Here is a 22,817-nt window from a genome sequence, read left to right on the forward strand (position 1 = left end):
AATGGAACAGAAATAGTTTTTAATTTGATACATTATCAAATGAAAATGGCCGCATATTGAACGGTTCAACGGGTATTTCTTTGAGTGTTTGCATTTTCTCTTCCTTGCTGTGCCAGTCTCCTTTCATCTTAGTCTTGTATTTGAGAGACCATCCGCTGTCTCAGGCAGAACGAATTGTCTTGATTGTGCGAGGAAGGACAGATAAACTAAGCTTACTGTTACTCTGCGGAGAGTGATGACGCTCAGACTGAGTCGGTGCCAGCACAGGTTTGCCACAAAGACCGGAAGTCAACTGGCAAACTGCAACTAATTGTAAAGGTCACCAACAACAATTGAATGGACTTCCTCTATTGGAGTCGAGAGTTGGTCTTTGTTCAGAGAGAGTGCAGGTCTAGATACTTCACAGAGATCAGGAAGCGAAAAACAAGCGAGTATTGAATTTGCTCGCATGACAGTTTCCATAAACGCTTCATCTGGACAAATATTCATTCTGCCATGCAATGTTGGAAACCAAGCTCGGCCTTTTATTTTTGAAAGCTGTCTACGCACTGTACATATTAATAGATATCATTACGCGTTTGATTAAACGAAATCTTTGTGCGAGTCGTTTACCGACGGCGTTTTTTAATGTCAAGATCGGATCATTCTCCTCATTAAATGTTACGTCTCTAGTGATAGCGAAGCACGTCTGTGCAGAATGGTTCATAAAGCACAGGCAGACGTTTATTTCTGAATGGTGGCACTTTCAGCCGGTGGAGTGGATTGGTGTTTCTTTAACTGGCATCCGTTGACGGCAGGAACCTTGAAACTGACTCCTTCTTCCATAAGCCTGATTCTCCGAGCGGCGGAAAATGGGACCCAAAGGTGAATTTTTCCGAAACTCAGGATGTCTTGCACGCTCAGTTTTTCCTCTTCTGTTTCATCACTGTAGGACTGTGGTAAAGTGGGAGAAGGGATTGTAGCGGGAATGGTCTTTTCCACAGAACCAGTTTCACTAGTGGCTTCCTAGCATTTCTAAAGTGGGTTGAAAGATTCCTAATCCTCACCCTATTGAAGTCTCCTCCCTTCAGATCTGATGTAATCCAGTATAATTAGAGATTAGATAGCACACCATGTTAGTGCCTTGTGAACAGACCACATCCATTATTAGTGCCATTCCAGAGTTTAGGGTTACGATTAGGGTATCCTGTTGTGTTTTAAAGAGGCATAAAAAGAAATTGCAGTGCAGTGTTTTCATTTCCCTTTACTTAATTATGGAAGTCAAACCACACTGTATAGCTTTTCAATAGGGAGCCAGTGAAGTCATTATCATCTACAAAGCCAGGCTTAATTTCCTCCAGAAAACGGTGAGAAAAACAATGGCTTCTATCTTTGGTTTTAAAATGACTCTCTTAAGAGACCACATTATGCCCCTGCGTCTTTGTGTTCCCCGTCTGGAGACTCAAAAGACTGGCTGAACTGATGATGTTCGGATTTTCGATCGTCAACGCCAAGAGCAGGATTTAGTCACCCGTCAGTGACAAGTTGTCTGGCACTTCTTAACAGGGACATAAAGTAGAGATCCACAACGCAACGGCCTTTTAAAGATGAAGTATTGATTTCTCAGACACGATCACACTCAGGAAAGCATTTGTCAGCATCCCTGTTTTGCATAAGGACGTTTGCCTTTTCAAAAAGGATTTATGTTTTCCTTCCTTTATTCAGGTGTGTCATCATTGTTTATTTTAACTTAAATTGTTGTGACCCCATCATCTTCCAGTCCAACAGAAAAAGGTTTAGTGTCCGATTGTGTCGGACATTTATTTTGCTTATTGATCTAACTAACTGGTGTATATTGACTGAAATATGCTATCACAAATGTCATCTCTGGGCCCTTTTTGTTTATATCTTTTGTGTTTGTTTCTCCTCAGATGTACAGTCTGTGTTTATACAGCACTTTCATGAATGAATTCAGAGATTAAATGATTGCTTGGAAACTAGGTCGTAGCGGCAGTGAGGATTTTAACCGAACATTTGAGTGTAACGTTTGAAGTCACTTTCTAGATGGCTTGAGAGCGGCACTCCTTATATTTTTCATTGACTTTCAAGTTTAGATTTCAACAGAATATTAGAATCTGTTTTTGGAAACGTTCCAGCACCTAAAGCCATGTTTCATTGTCCTACTTTAACTCATCTGTTGCATCAGAATAAAAGTAGAATAATAAAGTGGGACGCAGCAGAAAAGTTAATACCAGATAATATTTTTATAATCTAAAAATATATATAGAATTATCATTTCATAATGACTTTGATTATTCTTGATCATATCACTTACCTTTATAAAACCTGCATCCCCGCCAGTGAAAAATGCATTTCTGTGGACGAGTTTTAGTAAGATTAAATGTGAGCAATGAGGTTTTCGGGGGTGTTTACATAGGCTTTAATGCTATTAAGGCTTTTAATTGCTCAGAAGCCATTTTTGAGGGGTTGAGTTCTGGTGATTATTCCAGTAACGAACAACCCAAACAGCAGCTTGGCTCACAGTAGGATACGCAGCTCTGAAGAAATTAAATAACAGGAAATTGAAATTTAATGTAACTACTCTTTAAGAAAACGTCTCGTTTCCGTTTCTAAACATTGAAACCCAGGGGTCAATGGTGCCTAGTTTTAAACCGACTAGTTTTCTTTTCATTACTCATGAGAGACGCCGCTTCATCAACATCAACAAATAAAGTTCCAGAAGCAATTTTTATTTTATTTTCATTCTCACATCAGCTCATGCAGGTGCTGTTTCTAGAATGACATCGAAAAGGATCCCCCCTTTAATGTATCTCTCTTTCTGTCATAACCACCATTATCATTTTTCAATACAAGAAGGTCCTTTTGTTTTCCCAGAGCACCTGTATTTATAGACCAGGAATCACCCCAGGGCAGCTGCAGGCCTCATAGCAACATAAGCAGCATTGTAACACAGAGATATGCTTCAGCAGCATTTCCTGAACCACAAAGATGCTATCATCGCCAAACAGATCAGCTTTATTACAGCACGTCTGGTGTAGAGCTGGAGTACATCCACTGTTCATCACCATATTTATTCACCATTAAGCTCCCTCATTTAGGCCTAGATAATATCCGAACTAAGACCCACCCGTCAAATGCAATTCACACACGCAGTACTTGATGGAGGAATCCCATCTTAAAGAAGGAAGGCACTGTCCAAGTCCTGGGTCGGAATCATGAATTTGATTGGTCACAGTTTCAATCGAAGCTGGGTCTTACTTTTAATATCATTTAGATGAAACTGCTAATTATGGATAATTATTAAGTAACTCAAGGTTCCCCCATTCATTTTGGTCTTCAGCTTTTGATTTGGGTTGGCCAACAGTGGCACTGAATGTGACTTGTTTAGCTGGTGTGGTAAAGTCAGAGAGAGCTTCATCTTTTTTGTTTAGACCTGAAATACTTCTGTAAATACTTAAAGATCTTAAATTCTGCCACTGACGTTTCTCAAGCCCTCAGAATTTCATCGCCTGCGAATTACTTGAGGCCAAAATTGATCTATTTTATGGCAAACTGTTCTTGGGAAATGCTACCCCTTGCAATCTGTTGTGAATTTCCCCAGGTTGTTATGTTTGTGACACTGAGCCGGGATCACACAAACACACACACACACGGCAGAGTGTGCGGTGATGTCATCTGCCGTGCCTGGTGTGATGTCTCTCCGTGTCGATGAATGAGAGCCTTGTACAGAGACCCTCTCTGGCATGTGAAGGAGTGTTGTGTTTCCTCTGGATGTGCGCCTCACGTTGCGCTGTACTCTCTCTCTCGCAGGTGCTGGCGCTGTTTGAGGAGGGCGAGGAGACGACCACGGCCTTCGTTGAACCCATTGTCATCCTCCTCATTCTCATCGCCAACGCTGTGATTGGAGTATGGCAGGTGAGTCCTACAGACCTACCGGGGAACATGGGTAAACTTTTACTTAAAATCACTCTGAGGGAAGACATCGAAAACATAACACAATTAAGTGTTTCACCTCATTCTCTAAGGATGAGGAAGGTATGTCCCTGACTCAAATCATGTTCCTCTTTGGTGGTTGTTTACATCATGTTGGGGTAGTCATGTTGGGGTAGTTCAAAAAGCTACAGCCTTAGTCCAGCTAAGATTAGAATACTTTTGATTATATTACAGAAGTTTCTGGAAAGAGATGCATATGTAAGAATAGAAGTCCAGTTCTCGTGCTTTCAAACTCATCTGTGAAGCACCGGTGAAACATGCACATATTTATACTCCAAATGGATGTGTCAGTGAGCACGATGTACTGACATTGATTGATTAAAGACCAGCCTTAATAGGTGAGAGTAACACAGTTTGTTCCTTGGGTCTTAATTGAGCTTACTTCCTATGTGGACTTTGTAAGGAAGAAGGAATGCTTCAGGCAGAGTAGGTTAGTCTACAGCTGTCGCACCGAAGTCTAGTCGTGTGGGTTTGCTGACTTGGGTGTCGTTTACAAGCAAATTTCCAATACATGATCTATACTTCTACAGTGCTAGAGTCAAGGTAACTTCACTCACTCTGAACTGTGAAACGCACAGGGAAGAGAAAGCAGAGCAGCGGTGTACGGACTGTAGTGGGTTCAGTCATCTAGAAACTAGACGCTCCTTGCAATATGACTACTCTGTTCCACTACACTGACTGGGAGGGAGGCCAGCACAGACTTGAGGGAGGTAGTTTGAATGCTAGGCCTTTTCTGTAATTCGCCGTGTGCACCTGCTTCCTTTCCCCATTTCATTAAAAATCCCCCTTGACAAGTCTGCTCATTGCCGAGGTTGGCCAGACTACTTGGTTAGCCTGAAAATTAGTAGGCCAGACCCAGCCAAGTGTGTAGCCTCATACGGTGCCGAACTTACAGTGAGAAGACCTTTACAAAGATGGACATTAGACCTGTTTTATAAGAGTATGAAACGGTTTGCTCATTTTCAGGGTTTACAAGCTGCAGCACAAATGCAAATGGGTAAGATTATTATTGGTTCAACTCCCACTTATGTAACGGGCATTAAAAATATCTCACAACTGACATTCGCTCGTGTACAGTTGCCTGCAGCTCTTTCAAACCTAAAATGGGTCCTTCTTAATCTGTGTAGGACATGTAGCAGAGGAAATGCAAATGTCAATTTCCTCTTTCACGTGCTACCACCTCCACGGTGAACTCTGACCCTCATTTATTGAGGCACGGAGAATGCTCGTACGTACAGAGCCATGCGGGATGAGTTTGGGCTGATGGGATGTTCTCTCACCTGCAGGAGAGGAACGCAGAGAGCGCGATCGAAGCTCTAAAGGAGTACGAGCCCGAGATGGGCAAGGTGTTCCGGATGAACAGGAAGGCCGTCCAGAGGATCAAGGCTCGGGAGATCGTGCCTGGAGACATCGTGGAGGTGGCGGGTAAGCATTCGACCGAACTAGGTTTCCTAAGGGGGACTCAGACCAGAGCTTCTGTGATACAAATGATCATCTTATGCTCTGCTCTGATCTCACTGGAGTATGACAACCAAACCGCGGTTGGAGATGTGGCACATTGGGTTAAAATTGACATTAAGTTTCCTTCAGTTATTTCAACTTTGGAATTAAAATAAATAACATGGATTATATCCTCTTGAAGATTTTGTCTAAGCTTAAGACAGCTGTTATTAAAGCAGTAGAAACCAGATGTTAACACTTATGTTCCTCCAATGCATTTTCACATGTTTGTACGTTTGTGTCACATACTTTGCTTGGTTGGTTGGTAGTGAATCTTTGTAAACATCTAGGTGCTGTCAGAGTGAAAGTTTGGCTTTAAGACAAGGATTTTTCTATCTTGACATATACTTAGGGTAAAAGGCTTATCCTTTAAAAACATTCAAGGTCCTTGCTTTGTTGTCAAAGTTGGCTTTATAAGGTAATAAAAGGAGCTGTTCAGAGTGTGCTGCGCTGGTATGAAGGGAAGGCAGGTTGGTGCGATCGGCGAGGGGGGGCAGTTATCCACGGAGAGCTCAGGGGGGCGCTGCCCTTGTCGAGACCTCACACGCTCTGAAGAAAAAGAAACCCTTAGTCTCCGAGATGCCGAAGCAGCCATTTTTGAGAGAACATAAATCTCTCCCTCGGGGACTTCAGTAAACGGCGATGAAGTGTTTTCCACTTGAAAAAGTTTACCAAGTCACATCTAACATGAGCTCTAATGACCTGCTGCTCAGACCTGCCGTATTGATTCAGCCTCATCCGAATAGTGGCTGCATTGAAGTACAAACGAAAAAAGTAGAATCCCTGCCTGGAATGAATGCTAGGTCTTTCTCGTAGGTTTTCTGTCACCTGCAAAACATTTTCTTCAGTCTTGATGCTGAACACTATAGTGTAAGTTTTGAATGTAATCAGTGTACACTTTCTGCGTGGATTACATTATTGTATTATTAATTTATAAAATTGCCTCTGTGTAGTACATGATTCAAATATATATATATGTGTGTGTGTGTGTGTGTTGAATACGAATCTATATTTTAACCAGAACACGTAATAAGCTGCAGAAACAACACAACACAGCACGACACGAAGGTGCTTTTGTCGTCCAGTTGCAGTGGCCATACAATTATCCTCGTGTCTTTCTTCACCAATGACATTGAGCTCTGAGCAAGAACACATTTTATATCGCTGCAAGTCATTTGTCATTACTCTGGGGAAACGTCCGCTTTGATTATGTGATCAGCAACAATAGGAATGTTGAAGAAATACCTGGAGGAGGTTAACAAGTACTGGAGTGATTCATTGATGTCACCCCCACTCAGCCTACCCCTGTGCTCTTTGAATGCTATTTAGATGGCAAAGATTGTCTTGTGAATGCCGTTCTCCCTGTGCAGAGATAATTTCACCTGGCTTGGCAACTCCAGAACAATCTCCTCTTTGTTCAGACGGAGCTACCCCAGGCCTTTGCTACGACAGGCCTGCCATGCCATTACGTAAGAGAGAGAGGGAACTCGCGTCGGCATGGAGAACGAGATGAAAAGATCGCTTCTTGAGGAAGTGCTTAAAGTGGCAGTGCCCAGGCCTGGGATCAAAGGAAATCGCTTTGCACCTGTTAGACTGTGCTTCTCTCTCTCATGTCGAGGGGGTAGTGTTGTCAAACCTGAGCGGTCCGTCTCCCGTATCCCGGCAGAGTTTCCTACGTACAAACCCTCCGAAGATTTTCGGGCTATCGTTTTTTTCAATTAATCTACAGGGGGTTGTTATATATTACCTTGGCTGCACTGATGAAGAAGAGATGAGTATCTTAACTCGTCAGGAGTTATGCACGCAATGATTGATGTCATCTCCCTGACTGTAAACCAAAAAATGGGAAAAAAGTCACTTGGCAAACGCCTTCTTTTTGTATTTGATTAATCACTGCTGCTTTTTTTTTCTCCTCCGAGCATGATTGGTAATATTGTGCAGCCTGTGCTCGGCTTTCGTGAAGTTTCTGAGAAATTACACATCATATAAACAGTGTTTCTTCATTTATTTACTTTTACATTTTTTTTTCTTGCAAAGAGTCCGTTAAAATGTAATACATTAAAAGTATGTTTGCTTGGGAAATGTTGTAATAATATGATGTATCTGGAGAAAAATGACAGAGAAAATCACATGGGCAGCACCATTTTCACAATGATAGTGGCAGATGTTTTGGTAATAATACTGCAGTGGAATGTATTTAGAATTTGACATAATTCAATGGATAAAACAATCTCTGGGGCTTAATTTTTCCTGTCTCGATTTATCTTTCCTGTTTTCCTTGTTTTGTTTTTGATTTTCTTCTTATCTTAAATAGCCAGTGCCAGTTACCTGCAGGTTTATAGGTATCTTCCAAACAGTGTTTTCTCTTCTTCCCTCCCCCCTACTGTTTCACTTCCTAATTGCTAACTAATTCCAGGCTCCTCTTAAGCGTTCCTCATAAGAGACATAATTAGCAATCGTTGCGCTGGCGAGGCCCATGCGGCAGGGTATCCGAGGCCGGCCCATCCTCCTCGGGGCAATTATCGTTCATTTTTTCAAGAAACAGGCCCTGGCAGATCCCCAGTCTTGAGTGGGAGGACCCCCCATGTCGGAAAGCTTTGACCTGGATCACAGGATGCAGTTGGGATGGGAAGGAGGCTCCGGCAGGGGTTTGGGAGGGCATCCTGAGACCTTGAGGTTTTCCACCTCCGCTCCGTGGTTTTTTCAATGGCGGGGTGAGGGGGGGAGCCTGAGGTGGCAGCGGCGGCAGGTTTTTCAGAATCGTGAAGAGTGACAAGATGGGTTGATTCGCACTGCAAATCTGTCATTCCCTGCGGAAAGGGAGGGCACTGCGGCACAGGAAAGCTGTCTTGTCGAGGCTGTGGTGAGAGGGAGGTTAATGACCGCGTGATCCTCAAAGGAGCCCCCCCGCCCCAACCCCACCAGCAATTCCAGCAATGACCATTCCTACACAGACTGGAGGGGAGCGCCTGCCACCCGCACAGATTTATTCCCCTCACGCACACCCTGGCATCATAAAACCATGCTGCGAGTGAGACTTGTATTTGTGACTACGATAGAAATAAACGCCCCCCCAACCCCAGATCGTGTTCAGAGCAAGTTTGTCATTAAGTCGAAGTGGAAGCTGGTGAACTGAAGTAATTTGTGACCGTCTCGAAATGCAATTTTCAATTTTTACACCACGTGTTACATACACATGTCATTTTAGCTTCAGGTACCTGATTGTGTATCGTTTAAAATCTCCCAAGCGTGTTCCCAGCACCTTCAAGGAGTATTGTCCCGTTTCATAGCTTCTACTGAGGGTGCAGTTTCTTTATCGTTACATTAGTATTAGTATTATTATTATTATTGAAACAAAATCAAAATTAAAACTTGTTGTGTTCTGCAACGTGGAAATGTAAAAATGGCGAGCATGGCGTACAATACACAAAGGAGCTGCTTCATCAGAATTAAATGAGTAATGATAGTGTGTGTTTGCAAATCACCAGTAAATCATGCCGTAATTGCAAGCTACAAGCATGTCAGGGTAATTTATCCTATTTCGGGGGCAGTTTGATTCGGCAATTTGCTCTCCCTGTAGAACACTTTCCATTAAGTTTTTCGGAGGACCTGTTTCCAATTGAAGCGGCCGAGGCAGAGAGGCTGACAGCTGTGTCTGTGTCTGGCAGGACTGGGAGAAATCTCTTCCTTTCCATCAAGAGTTGCTCCTCTGACATTTTTTTGGTTGCTAAGCAGCCTTAAACACCAGTAAACATTTGAGAAGGTAAACCACAGTCATTTCTCAGTTGAAGGAAAAAAAAGGAGAGAGGAAAAAAAAGAGACGGAAAACAACATCTAACAGATTATACATTTGGGGAGGGGGGGATTGAAAGCAACGTTTGCTTCTCCAGCTGGGCGATGGCAACGTGGATGTAAGAGTTAACTGGGGACGAATGCAGGCCTGTGGAAAGGTCAGTGGAGGACGCAGAGCTTCCTATGGCCGAGATTAGCGTGGTTTCTCCACGGGTCCTGACTGGAAATTCAGGCAAGCAGGAATTATTGGGAACTGGAACGAGCGGCAAAGCCACCACGCGGAAAGTTTCCACCGTCTTCGGTCTCCGCGGCGTGCCAGTTTCACATCATGATTAAGATTTGTGCCTGGTGTGGAAATTTCCTTTTTATTTTCCCCTCTATACGTGCCGCAGTATCGCATACATGAGATTTATTGAGGACTGAGCTACTTGGAAAATTAGGAACGGTTTTCAAACACACCAGAGTGTCGGGCATTCGGTGGAGCAGCAAGTCTTGTCCCTGTGTGTAACACCAGGAAGCAGCGTTTCACGTCTGTTGTATTATATGGCCTCATCAAGCTTTCAGCAGTACTTTCTCTGAGGACAGGTCTCTGTTCTCCAAATACATCAGGAGAAAAATCTCCCATAAAGCCCTGAGCATCATGACTCGGTGTACAAGCTGAAGTGTAATCTCTTTACCATGGTAACTGCAGGACCTTTTAATAATCAAGAGGGCTAATTTCAAATAGCATTTAATATGTAGATTCAATACTTGTTTTGCTTTCCACTGTGCTTGTAGTGTTCAGTTTAAGTTTTGAATGTGGACAATGAGTAAATTCTAAACACGCAAATAATAGTAACAATTCAGGTAGTGGAAAATCATTTTAAAAGTAGATGAGTTAAAATGCTCGATCGCGGTGTGGTCTCGATGTAAAGCGTTGTGTAGGCGCTGAGGTTCTTGTTGTTTTTGTTGTGTTTCCACATTTGCTGGACCACAGCAGTTTCTCATTAAACGGCCTTGTAGAAATGGGGGGAGAAGCGAAACACAGCAGCCGAGAGGGATGGAAAAGGGCTCTGAGAGATAGAGAGAGAGAGAGAGAGAGAGAGCTCCTGGAAAACTTGTTTTGGGCGGATTCTCCTCACTCACTCCACTTCAAAACACTGACTATCATCACACCATCTCCTCGGTGGCACTGTGCCCGGAAGTCAGTAGGCATGCAGCATTCCAGTGGAGACGCCCACACACATGACATCATCCAGCCGCCCCCCCACCACCACCACCAGCAGCTCCGACTCTGAAACAAAGAACATGACACCAACTCGAAATGAAAAACAAGAGATGAAATATGTATTGCAGTTCAACTCGAAAATAGTTTTCTCTTTTGAGAGGTGTTGATGGCTGACAAATAACAGCCCGAGATTTCAAATTCAAGCACAGCATGTCCTGTTCATTCATACGGATTTTATTTGTTCTAAAATTGCAAATCCCTATTTAAGGAGTCTTCGAGATCCGTGCATTGATATTTCTGGTCTATATAGCCAGTGTAGAGACACATCTGTACAGTATCTGACTTTGAAGGAATAGAGGAAGGGAAAGTCATCTGAGGACAGTTCACATTGCTTTGAATGTTTTCTTTTACAGGCCAGAGCCAATAGGCCAATTATTTGGAATAATACTAGGTGTATACTAGACCAATCCTCACCCCTCTCACCCCTCTTGCCCATTCTTCCTCATTAGTCTAATGTTGTGAGGGGGCTTCTGTTTGTGTTTCCTCTACACAAGGTAGCTCTCAAACCTGTGTCTACGGCCAAGGTTTAAATGTGGGGTTGCAAACATCAGAGGAGAATTCTGCGAAACAGGGTTGACAATGTTTTAGCCAGTAATGAGAGTCCTGGAGAGTGACTTATACTCGGTCACCCCCTGAGGGATTATTCCAGTTGGATTTTGAGAACATCACATGATCATCATTCCTGTGACTAGCTAGGGCTGTCCGGTTTCCAATGGACGCAGTGAGCCCAGTGCGTGATCCAATCAACATCAAGAGCCAGAGAAGAGAAGATGGGCTGTTGAAACCACAACAGATGTGAGACGAGGGGCTTGTTTATATATTTCGCCAGACTCTTTGCATAAGCACCTTCCCATAATGGGTCATCTCTCCGTAATCGCGGGTTATTGCAGATGCCAGCTGACGTCTCTGGAAATTAGACTCGCTAAATATGCTGCCTGACCGGGCCAGCCAACATCCCTGTCGTGACCTTTTGAAGGGGAGTCCTGCAATTGATACTGACAACATATGTAAAACATGCCTCTCCCCTCCCATCTGTATGTAATTTTGAACAGTTTAATGCTTCATTTATTTGCTCGCCTTCCCACTGCATTACACGGTATCGCCCTAGATTGGTGCGAAGAAAGTAAAAACCAGCGATATAAATTTATAGCGACGGCACACCCAGTTGCGTTGGCCTGTGGGAAGTGAGAGAAGCTGAATAACGCTCTCCCCAGAGTTGTTAGATTCCTGTGGGGGGGAAAAAAAACAACCAAACACACGGAAGATGTTGGTTAATAAAATACATATTTTATTTTAGGCCTGATTCAACATTACACATTAAGTGACACATAGATGAGATTTCTTCAGTGGGCACTCGTGTACAGAACCGAGTGGGATGATTAATAAAGCTGAATACATTGTTTTTGCCTAACTTTTCTCGTTAAGCATACACGCGCACACGTTTAAAAAGGAAACACAGCTGTGCTTATTTGAGACACAATGAAAGTCGCATCTGCTTTTTAACTGATCATAGTTACAGTTAGGTCCATAAATATTTGGACAGTGACACAATTGTCATAATTTTGGCTCTGTACATCACCACAATGGATTTGAAAGAAAATGCATCTTGCTTGTTTCAAGTGCAGACTGTCATCTTTAATTTGATGGTAGTTACATCCAAATTGGGTGAACGTTGTAGGAATTTCACCCATTTTTATACGTGGTTCCCACAATTTTAGAGGCTCAAAAGTAATTGGACAAACTAACATAATCATGAATTAAATTGTGAGTTTCAATGCTTGGTTGCAAATGCTTTGCAGTCAATGACTGCCTGAAGTCTGGAACCCATAGATATCACCAGATGCTGGGTTTCTTCCCTGGTGATGCTCTGCCAGGCCTGCACTGCAGCTGTCTTTAGTTTCTGCTTGTTCTTGGGGCGTTATGCCTTCAGTTTCAAACTTTCAAATTCATTGTGGTTGCGTACAGAGCCAAAATGATGACAATTGTGCCACTGTCCAAATATTTATGGACCTAACTGTAAATCAGATTCAAATGATGGGTTTATGACATTTAAACCCTAGGCCCAGACCAGACCATAATAGCAAATAGGCGACGGTTAGCATTGTGCCATAATGTGGCTTAAGTCGAGTAGATAGGGTTAGATGTATAACGAGCCTAATTAAATAGCGGTATTTGTATTGGTAATCGGATAGGAGAGTTTCATTCTCTCTATGCTGCGGCGTTTGGGACGGACAAGAAGTTCTTAGAATAGGTTTCTTTTTGTACCCGAGATCTCGGAGTACAAAATATGTCAGACTTTCCCAGTTTACCTCAGAGAGGGTGAGTTTCCACCACAAAGCCTCAGTAAGTTGCCATTTATTTACGTTTATGGCTTAGTGGAACGACAAACAACCACAAGTCACAGGAAAGTATAAGCAAGGCGTGGAGTTCCCATTGAATGTACGGAAGATGGCTGGAGGCTAGAATGAACCAGAGAACTTTTTTTTTTTTTGATCCCCCCCCCCCCCCGCACTTCTTTTTCTGGCGTCCTTCCTATGGTTCACTGAAAGCAATGCCACCGAATCCTCATACGGCACAGTTCTGCCAAAATTGGTTCCATTTGGAAACACACACGCAACTCACAGACTTTTCATCGAACCACTACACCCTTCTGAGGTTTAGCAGATTTTGCCTTCCATTTTTTTATCCGTTCCCATTAGATATCTTTAAAGCAGGATATCCGACGACAGCTTGTGGCAGTGGCATTTCATCTCTGGAGGAACCTGCGGTCCGTGAAATGAAAGGTTCTTGCGGTTTGATTTCATTAACGAAAGTGAAGTCTGGACGGGGGACAAGGTTTCAAAACGTTATGAGATGCACTGATGGGACTGCAGCGAGACGGGCATGATTTCGAAATGGGAAATATTCATGACGCCTCTGAAAATCATAATGGTTTGGAGTAGTGTTCTTGTGCCGTGCTCTGTGCTTTTGTTGTTTATTAGAAGCATGGATGGTGTTTTCCAATAAAAAATCTTTCCGTCTCTGTCTCTCACTTTCTCTATTTCTCTCTTCTCCACACTGCTTATTCCGAGATTGATTTTTAATCATGCAAGCTGATCGGTAGATGTCTACAGGGAAAGCAAGCAGCTCACACATGCCTGAAGCCTGTTTAAGCCTTGTTTCAATGACCCAGGGCACCTCTGAAATGCTTCTCCCTGTAATTTCCTCTTGTTCAGCTTTGAGAATTGTGTTCGGGAACCATTGAACCAGTAGCGAGGCAAATAAGCCAAGAGTCTTACACAGAATGTGTCAATTAAATCCCAAGAGACCACAGATAACAAGTAAACCTTTTTATATATACCATCCATGGGAAAAAAAGTAGTATTGAATTCAGGTAACCTGTGGCAAGGCTGCTTTCATGACATTGACAAGGTCTTGTTTAGTGAGGAGAAAGTAAAACAAATCCAGTCTTGCAAGTTGTAGCGAGTCTCTGAATATTGAACGACAGCATCTGAACATCGATAATGCTGTTGCTGTCCCTCTCAAACAGCATCCTGTGACTGATTTACTTTCCCACGGGTTTTGTAGTCTCTGACGTCGTCGTCAAATTGCCACATGGGGAAGAAAAACGGTCCGCTTTTTCCAGAAGAACACTTTCCTCTGTGGAAAAATGCTATAGAGATGTCTGGTCTTAACACGGAAGAGGACAATCACATACATTAGCTTATTTGAGGGTTAATATGGTTTAAGGCTTGAATGAAATTAGTTTTTTAGAGCGGTATAGTTAATGGTCTGATTCTAATTGATAGTGTACAGTACATCTACAAGTGACTTCAATGAAAGATTATGTTCTCCGATTGATTATGTGCCACAGGGTGAGTAACTGTTAACCCCTGCCACTTCTCTTCTGTTCCTCTTTTGCAGTTGGTGACAAGGTCCCTGCAGACATCAGGATTACCTCCATCAAATCAACTACTCTCAGAGTGGACCAGTCCATTCTCACAGGTGACAGAGGGGGGTCACGGGTTCATTGCAGTATTCTCAAGTTAACTAGTAGCAAGAACCATTCTCATTATGACACAAATTAACTGTAGTTTCATAAGCTGGATGTCTATAAATCCATTCAAGTTGACATGATGAAATGTAATATTTGTATTTTTAACTGAAAAAGGTCCCCCCCCCAAAGAAAAAGGCCGCACTTTGTAAAATTAACTGTTATTTATCGAGGTCAGCTGCTAATGTGGAAAGTGACAAACAGGCTGAGGATGAGAGGATGCAAATGTGATGCTGAGCTGCTTCTGACATTGACAGTTCATCGCTGTCGTTAATGAGCCATTCAGGAAATTAAACTCGTCTAAAGCATATTCGCATTCAGAGGGACTCATTTCAGGCCTGGAAGGAGATTAGAAAAATGTTCCTAGCTCTAAACAGGATGAAAAATTGCCTGCACTCTCTGAACTGAATCAATTTTTTTGGGACTATATGATCCCCTGTAGCTCGCAAAACATGGCCTGCCTTTGTCCTTGTCCTGACTCTCATTGACATTGATGCAATCCTCAAAGTCTCTGCTGTTCGCACTCAGAAACTGCAAAGACTTGTTCATCAGGTCCTCTGTTTTACTTGCCCGACCTTGTTCTGTGGCAAATAAATGCGTATTTTCCATGAGTGCCCCGAGCTCCGAGACATTCTGTATCTATTTCAAAGAGAGAACATCACTATGAGAACATCTGTGTTTTAAAGAATGATAAGCTTCCTTAAAGATTGTCTTCAATCTGGCTGTGTAAAATCATTGAATGACATTAAACATGATTTACAAAGTAAGTTTCCAGCTCCCATAATATTCCTGCATTATACATCTTGCTACACACTATTCATTTACATATCTGTGCTTTTGCTTTCTATAGTTATCAGCCTGACACCTAATTTTAATAAGGCACTTAAAAGTTAATGGTTCTGGAAAAGGTCAAAGGGCACAACAAAGGGACATGCCACACCCTTCCCTGAACTGAGATCATAGTTCTTGAGGAAAGTCATCTAGGAATGCAGTTAGATGAACCTTTTACTGGAAGTGTCAGGTGTGCTAACTATAATTTACAAAAGTTATAGGTATGCTACAGGAGTAGACACACCCACAACGTGGTCTTTGGAAAATTAATTAATAAAACTCATCGCAGAGATGCATTTAAATATATTTCCTAGTAGTTATCCTGAAGAGCTTTTCCTAAGGTCTCAATTTAAAATTATGTTCCCTTCTGTGTATGGTTTAAAGTTTCCAGTGTCCACACATGGGCAGGGGTTATTGGAGGACACAACCAGTGAAAAAAAAAAAAAAGGAAAAATTCATGCTGATAGAAACACTGATATTTTAGTAGAGGTTCCCACTTTGATGAGATCTAGAAAGTACTTCTCTGCCTAACGTCCCAGAAGAACAAATGTAAACATGAGGAAAATGCTGAAGAAAACTCACAGTCCTAATTGTAGATATCTCCCTTTTGAGAGAAGAAAGCGGAAAAGCGGACTGTGAGTGAACTCTTGTAACTCACGCCCTGGTTTCTTCCTCCTGCAGGGGAATCTGTGTCGGTCATTAAGCACACTGACCCAGTGCCTGACCCCAGAGCTGTCAATCAAGACAAGAAAAACATGCTCTTTTCGGTAAGACTTCCTTCCTCTTTGTGCTCCTGATCTGAGCTCTGATTGTATCCATGCACCACACATAAGGCCATACGCATGAAGAAGACTGGGGAATGCTGTCGCTCTTTTTTTAACATTCAGAGCATGTTGCTAAGAGAGCTATACAGAGCCTCTTGGTACAACCCAGACACTGACTGTGCCGTCTCCCTGTACAGCACTGATGGCTGCTGGGAATGAACTGTGACCTCCCATGTCTGGGAGTGTAAAGGATATTTGGAGTTTCAATGCATAACTATATATCGCTTTCTATTCTCGCCAGGTGCATTCATCCATTTCCACAGGGTGATCAGTTTTTTGATCCCCTTGATCTCTCGCTCACCCTTCTCTGTTGTGCTGCAGGGGACCAACATTGCCGCTGGCAGGGCCATCGGAGTGGTGGTGTCCACAGGCGTCTCCACAGAGATCGGCAAGATCCGCAACCAGATGGCGGCCACGGAGCAGGAGAAGACGCCGCTGCAGCAGAAACTGGACGAGTTCGGCGAGCAGCTGTCCAAGGTCATCTCGCTGATCTGCGTGGCCGTGTGGGTCATCAACATCGGCCACTTCAACGACCCGGTGCACGGCGGCTCCTGGTTCCGCGGCGCCATCTACTACTTCAAGATCGCCGTGGCCCTGGCTGTGGCCGCCATCCCCGAGGGGCTGCCCGCCGTCATCACCACCTGCCTGGCGCTGGGCACCCGCCGCATGGCCAAAAAGAACGCCATCGTGCGCAGCCTGCCCTCCGTGGAGACGCTGGGCTGCACCTCCGTCATCTGCTCCGACAAGACCGGCACCCTCACCACCAACCAGATGTCGGTCTGCAGGGTGAGTCTCGGACTGGGATGGGGGATTTAAGAACATAAGAAAGTGTACAAACGAGGAGGCCATTCGCCCCATCATGCTCATTTGGTGTCCATTTATAACTGAGTGATCAAGGATCCTATCCAGTCTGTTTTTAAATGTTCCAAATTGTCTCTTCAGCCACATCGCTGGGGAGTTTGTTCAGATTGTGATGCCTCTCTGTGTGAAGTGTCTCCTGTTTTCCGTCTTGAATGCCTTGAAGCCCAATTTCCATTTGTGTCCCCTGTGGGATTGTCTCGCAGAACCTGAATTATCTTGGCCATGATTATGTCTAATATTTGGGGCAGTGACACTCACTTTTCATGACACATATACATTGATACATTATAGGTGGGTATATGCAAAATCTCCCCAAATTAGGTGGGCATAAGCAAAGTCCCATTCAAATTAGGTGGGTAAACGGCGTACTTATTTAGGTCGATTTATCTACGTTGTCATCCTCCTTACTTTTGCATTTCCCTTTCGAATTTCTATTTGCACGTTTCAATTACAGAGAAGTGATTATTTCCAGTTTTTGCTGAATAGCAACTTCAATGTTTTGTTAAATTTTACTTCACGTAGAAGCAGGACTTAGGGGCTGCATGCACACTGATAATTGACTAATTTTCATGAATTCAGTACAGTTGGCACTTAATGATTGTTGTATGGTATTTTCATTATTCTTAAAAACTGCTCTTATGGTATTGTGCTCTCATTTGCATTTAAATTCTGTGTTGCCTTCTAAATGAACACCTGAGACTCGACTGCTTCAATTTAGGTATAAGCCTATGATTTATAGTACAATTAGCATGCTGAGTATATGTGGAAAACTGCAGACCAGATGCCATACCTATAATTGTCACGGGACACTGTCAGGCAGTAGTATGGACACTGTTCTGAGTATTTAAAACTCAAACTAGGTCATTTTTGTTTCTCAGCTGCGGATGTGCAGTCTTTGCTAGCCTCTCTCAATCCCTATTCAAATGTTTGCACGCACCACGAGTGACTGTCCTGGTGTCAGTCAACACTACTGTGGATAAATGCAAATGTGAAAGCCCTCATTTGCATGTCCTTTGATTCTGTTTATGAATAGCTCAGGGCTGGAGCTATCTTTGTTTGTTCTAGGGTCTTTCAGTCATTGATTATTAAATGAGGGAAATTAGGGATTATTAAATGAGGGAAATTATTATTTATTATTTATAGGCCTCTAACTCAAATATTCCAAATGACACATAGAACAGGGGATGTGCCAACTGACTGGAAGACAGCAAATGTCACACCAATCCACAAGAAAGGGGACAAACCTGAGCCAGGAAATCACCAATCAGTCTCACCTTCATCACTTGTGGAAATGTTGGAAAAAATTATTTGACAGAAAATAGAGGAGCATCTTAATGAAAACCATATTCTTGGAGATAGTCAACATGGGTTTAGACGAGGCAGATCATGTCTTCCTAATCTATAACTTTTTTGAACATGCAACTGCAGCTGTAGATCATGTAAAAGCATATGATATGATATGATATACTTACATTTTCAGAAAGCTTTTGATAAGGTTCCACACCAAAGACTGATCCTCAAATTGGAAGCTGTAGGCATTCAGGGTAATGTAAGTAGATGGATTATGAACTGGTTGATGTCTAGGAAACAGAGGGTGTCGATTAGAGGAGTCGCTTCTAACTGGAGTGAGGTTGTTAGTGGAGTTCCACAGGGATCAGAACTAGGGCCTTTGCTGTTTCTAATCTATATTAATGATCTGGACTCTGGGATAGTTAGCAAACTTGTCAAATTTACAGATGATACTAAAATAGGTGGCTCAGAAGATACAATCTCAGCAGCACAGGCTATTCAAAGGGACTTAGATAATATTCAGTTGTGGGCCAACACCTGGCAGATGACATTCAATGTGGACAAGTGCAAGGTATTGCATGCATGTAACAAAAATGTCCACTATAATTACACTATGGGAGGAATAGAACTAGATGAAGTATCGCATGAGAAAGACCTAGGAGTCTATGTGGACTCCTCACTTTCTCCATCCACACAATGTGGGGAAGCAATAAAAAAGGCAAACTGAATGCTAGGGTATATTGTCAAAAGTGTAGAATTGAGAACAAGGGCAGTGATGTTCAGACTGTACAATGCACTAGTTAGAGCTCATCTGGATACTGTGGACAGTTCTGGGCTCCACACTTCAAGAAAGATATCGCTGCTCTAGAGGCCGTTCAGAGGAGAGCAACCAGACTTATTCCAGGTCTGAAGGGAAAGTCCTACTGAGAGACTGAGGACCTGAACCTTTTCACCCTGGAAAAGAGGAGACTACGTGGGGACTTGATTCAAGTCTTCAAAATCATGAAAGTCATGGACCACATCAACCCAGAGGAGCTTTTCCAGATCAGCAGGGACACACGGACCCGGGGACACAAATGGAAATTGGGCTTCAAGACATTTGAGACAGAAAACGGGAGACACTTCTTCACACAGAGAGGCGTCACAATCTGAACAAACTCCTGCGGTAGAAGCTGAAAATGGGGGAACATTTTAAAATCAGACTGGATAGGATCCTTGGATCACTCGGTTATTAATGTACACCAAAGGAGCATGATGGGGGGAATGGCCTCCTCTCGTTTGTAAACTTTATGTTCTTAAGCCCTGAAAAGCTGACGACTCTGTGTGAACAGTGAACACGTTCCTTTAGATGGTACTGATTCATAGGAATTAAAAACAGTTATTCGTGGCTTTTAACCCATATTTACAAGGAGATGCTTATAATATTTTTAAAGAGGTATTTAATAATTGATTGTTTGAGTACAGAGACAGGATCCAGGTTGTTCAAGGGATGGGAGAGAACTACTGTTCTTCAGTTTGTAGCCATTGTTCTGGAGTTTGGTAGTTCCTTTACATTTTGCCGTCTTTATTCGGTTTCAGACTTTCCAAAAAAAGGAAAGAGCACTTGTTTTCCTCTGCAGAGTCTGTGGGCACATCTCCTGTATACACAAAGTGTAGTAATTACTGAAGTAATGTGCTTCCAAAGGCGGGCGGCTTTTTAAATGTCAAAGCACCACATTCAACGACAAGCCCAATAAACCCGGCCGCTGGGCTGCGTTCACACTCACCGGGCCGAGAAATGCTGGCGTCGGATTGTGTGTGTGTGGGTTCGTGTGTGTATGTGCACACGTTTGATTCCCAATTTCCACTCTGTCAAGAGACAACACTCACACCACTCCTCTCACCACCCACAGCTCTCCATTCCGTGTCCTTTCACGGGAGGAAATAATGGCAGTCAGAACGAGAAAAAAAAATCTTGTTTACATTGGCGCTTACTGCTCAAAGCGCCTCACACTGCTTTTGTAGGGTGCTGTCTTCTCATAACCTCTTTCAGCCCAGTCCAGTCCAGTGCAGACTGCTGTCCACTTATAATTGTCTCCCTTCGCCTTGAGGGGGGCCGAGAGATGGCTGAGGTTTTGTGAAGCTCTGTTTCTGTGCATTTCGGCTAACTTTCAAATGCCCAGCTGTTCTCTTGCATTATATATGGAGGACTGCGCATGTGATGGCGCTACAGGAAAATCACAGAAAAATCTCGGCATTACTTTTTTTTTTTTCCTTCTCTAATGGGGATTCCCTCTCATGCGCTTGGTTGGAGTCGTGCCGGAGAGAGATCAAAAGCGCTGGTCAACAGGGATAGACGCATAACAAAAGTAGGAAGTGTGCCAGCGCTGTGGCACCACTGTGTATCTGATAAGCGCTGGGACTGGAGGCTGCGGTGTGTGCAAGGTCACCCCGTGCGGCTCCTCTGACTGGCAGAGGGTTTCACTTGCGGTCATGATCCAGGGAATCTAAAAGGGTTCGGTGAGCCGAGGCGAGTCTGAGTGCCGAGGACTTTCTCCTTCAGCGTCTGTACAGTGATGCACAGTGACACTGCTGGCGTTAATAATGCATGCGGGCTCTCGGGCAGACAAACTCTCTGTGAAAAAGAGCCACAAACACAGCTGAATTAAAAATACAGGGAACGGCACACTCGGCTGAGGTGGTTAGACTGCTTGGATTATAAATGCATGCGGTACTGCTGCTGCAGTCCCCAGTCACTGTTTTAGTCTAAGAATAACTTTTAAGCTTAATTTTTCTGGATGCATTTAAAGAGGTTATAACAGAATACTTACAAAGGGTTTGCCAGATACTTCCACCTGCAGGTACAGGAGAATATAATTAGACTCCCACCCCCATATGAGTGCTGATTGGTTTAACCTTGTCTGCAGATCAGGATTGGAAACTTGTTTTATTGATCTACATGCCATATTGATTCTCTCGCTGCTTTCCTTCTACTGAGCTTTTATATAGACTTTTGTATATGATAAACCTTTTTTAAATTGTACTTAAGTAACTGAAACCTCTACACAATTAGACGTTTGTAAATTATCATCAAGTGGATTGGACTGGACTGATATGTCACCATCACTGGCCTATGAAAAAAAGCATTAGGTAGCCTAATGGTGTAGGAAAAGCCACGGTTTATAAATGTTTAACTGCAGGGAGTTCCCTTGGTGGACCCTGTTTAATCTCACAACCCTAATACTGGGATCTTTTACAGACTGCCAGGGCCACACTCTGGTAAATATTTACTCTGTGTATTTACAATACCCATGGTCCGCTGCGCCAAGCCCATATCCCCCTGATAGTAGATTTTCCTTTCTTTCTGGCAGAGTGTTGCTGTGCTGTATTTTTCTTTTTTCTTTCTTTCATGGAGACTAACAAACAAAACACAACAGACAGAAAATGTTTTTTCCCCCTTCTGAAAATGAAAAAATAGCCCAGTGTCTGGGAACGCTCTGGAAAGCAGTTCTACCGCAGAATTAATGAAGCTTTGATCAGATCGCTGCCCGTCAAGAACAAGGAAGGACTGTGCTTTTAATCCGGAGTGGAGACTGATCTCTGCTGGGGTCATAACGGGACATTTCTGAGAAGCTGCTTTACTGAAACCGTCCCGTGTTACACATTTGTTCTGAATGATTGATTAATTTGGACACGCTTTCTTTTATTATTTTTATTTTTTAAGGCTATATATAGTTGGATAAAAGTCAAACAACATTTTTATTAGCTCTTTTGAGTTGTATTTGTTTTTGTCATCTTCTCAAAATTCATACCACGTAGCATTTCCCTTGATAACATTTCCATTCATACTGCCTTGACAAAAGAACACAGAATAAGTTGATTTTGTTTACTTGATTTACTCATGTTTACTTTGAGAAACAGGGCAGCATCACATGATGGGTAATCATTCCTGTGTGCTATCCCTGCTGTCTGTGAGACACGTCACTCGGACACACAAACATGCTTATGGCCCGGGCTTCTTGGAACAAATCAAAACGTGACATCATGGAAAGACTGAAAATGTTAAAATGTCAATGGGCCGGACACACTGCAAGAAGAACAGATCAAAGATGGACAAAGGAAGCTTTCGGATGGATCCCAAGAGATGAAAAAAGACCTAGAAGACCACATAAAAGATGGGAAGATGAAATCATACACTTTGCAAATGTGACCTGGAAAAGAGAAGCCTTGGATCGAAGCAAGATGAAACATCTTGGGGAGGGCTTCATCCCATTGATAATGGCTGATGACAATATATAAAGAAAAGCAAGCAACTCTATATTAAGATCACCAAGCAAAGGCACGTTGTAGAAGGAGAAGAGCGATTGATATTATAATGAAGCGGAGTCAATGTGGGCGAGTTCTTTTAGAAGTCATAGTAAGTGCTTCTAAATTCCCAGCTTCTCGC

General features: G+C 43.0%; 1 protein-coding gene across 1 annotated transcript in view; it reads left to right on the forward strand.

Annotated features, from left to right (window-relative positions):
• atp2a3 (ATPase sarcoplasmic/endoplasmic reticulum Ca2+ transporting 3) overlaps positions 1-22,817 on the forward strand; it is a 68,008-nt gene that overhangs the window by 22,034 nt on the left and 23,157 nt on the right. The window contains exons 4-8 of the mRNA XM_066696128.1: positions 3,811-3,915; positions 5,280-5,418; positions 14,456-14,536; positions 16,098-16,183; positions 16,562-17,026. Of these exons, the coding sequence (XP_066552225.1) occupies positions 3,811-3,915; positions 5,280-5,418; positions 14,456-14,536; positions 16,098-16,183; positions 16,562-17,026 (876 nt within the window). The remainder of the gene's footprint in view (positions 1-3,810; positions 3,916-5,279; positions 5,419-14,455; positions 14,537-16,097; positions 16,184-16,561; positions 17,027-22,817) is intronic.

The sequence above is a fragment of the Amia ocellicauda genome, chromosome 22, assembly GCF_036373705.1.
Source record: "Amia ocellicauda isolate fAmiCal2 chromosome 22, fAmiCal2.hap1, whole genome shotgun sequence".
NCBI classification, from domain to species: Eukaryota; Metazoa; Chordata; class Actinopteri; order Amiiformes; family Amiidae; genus Amia; species Amia ocellicauda.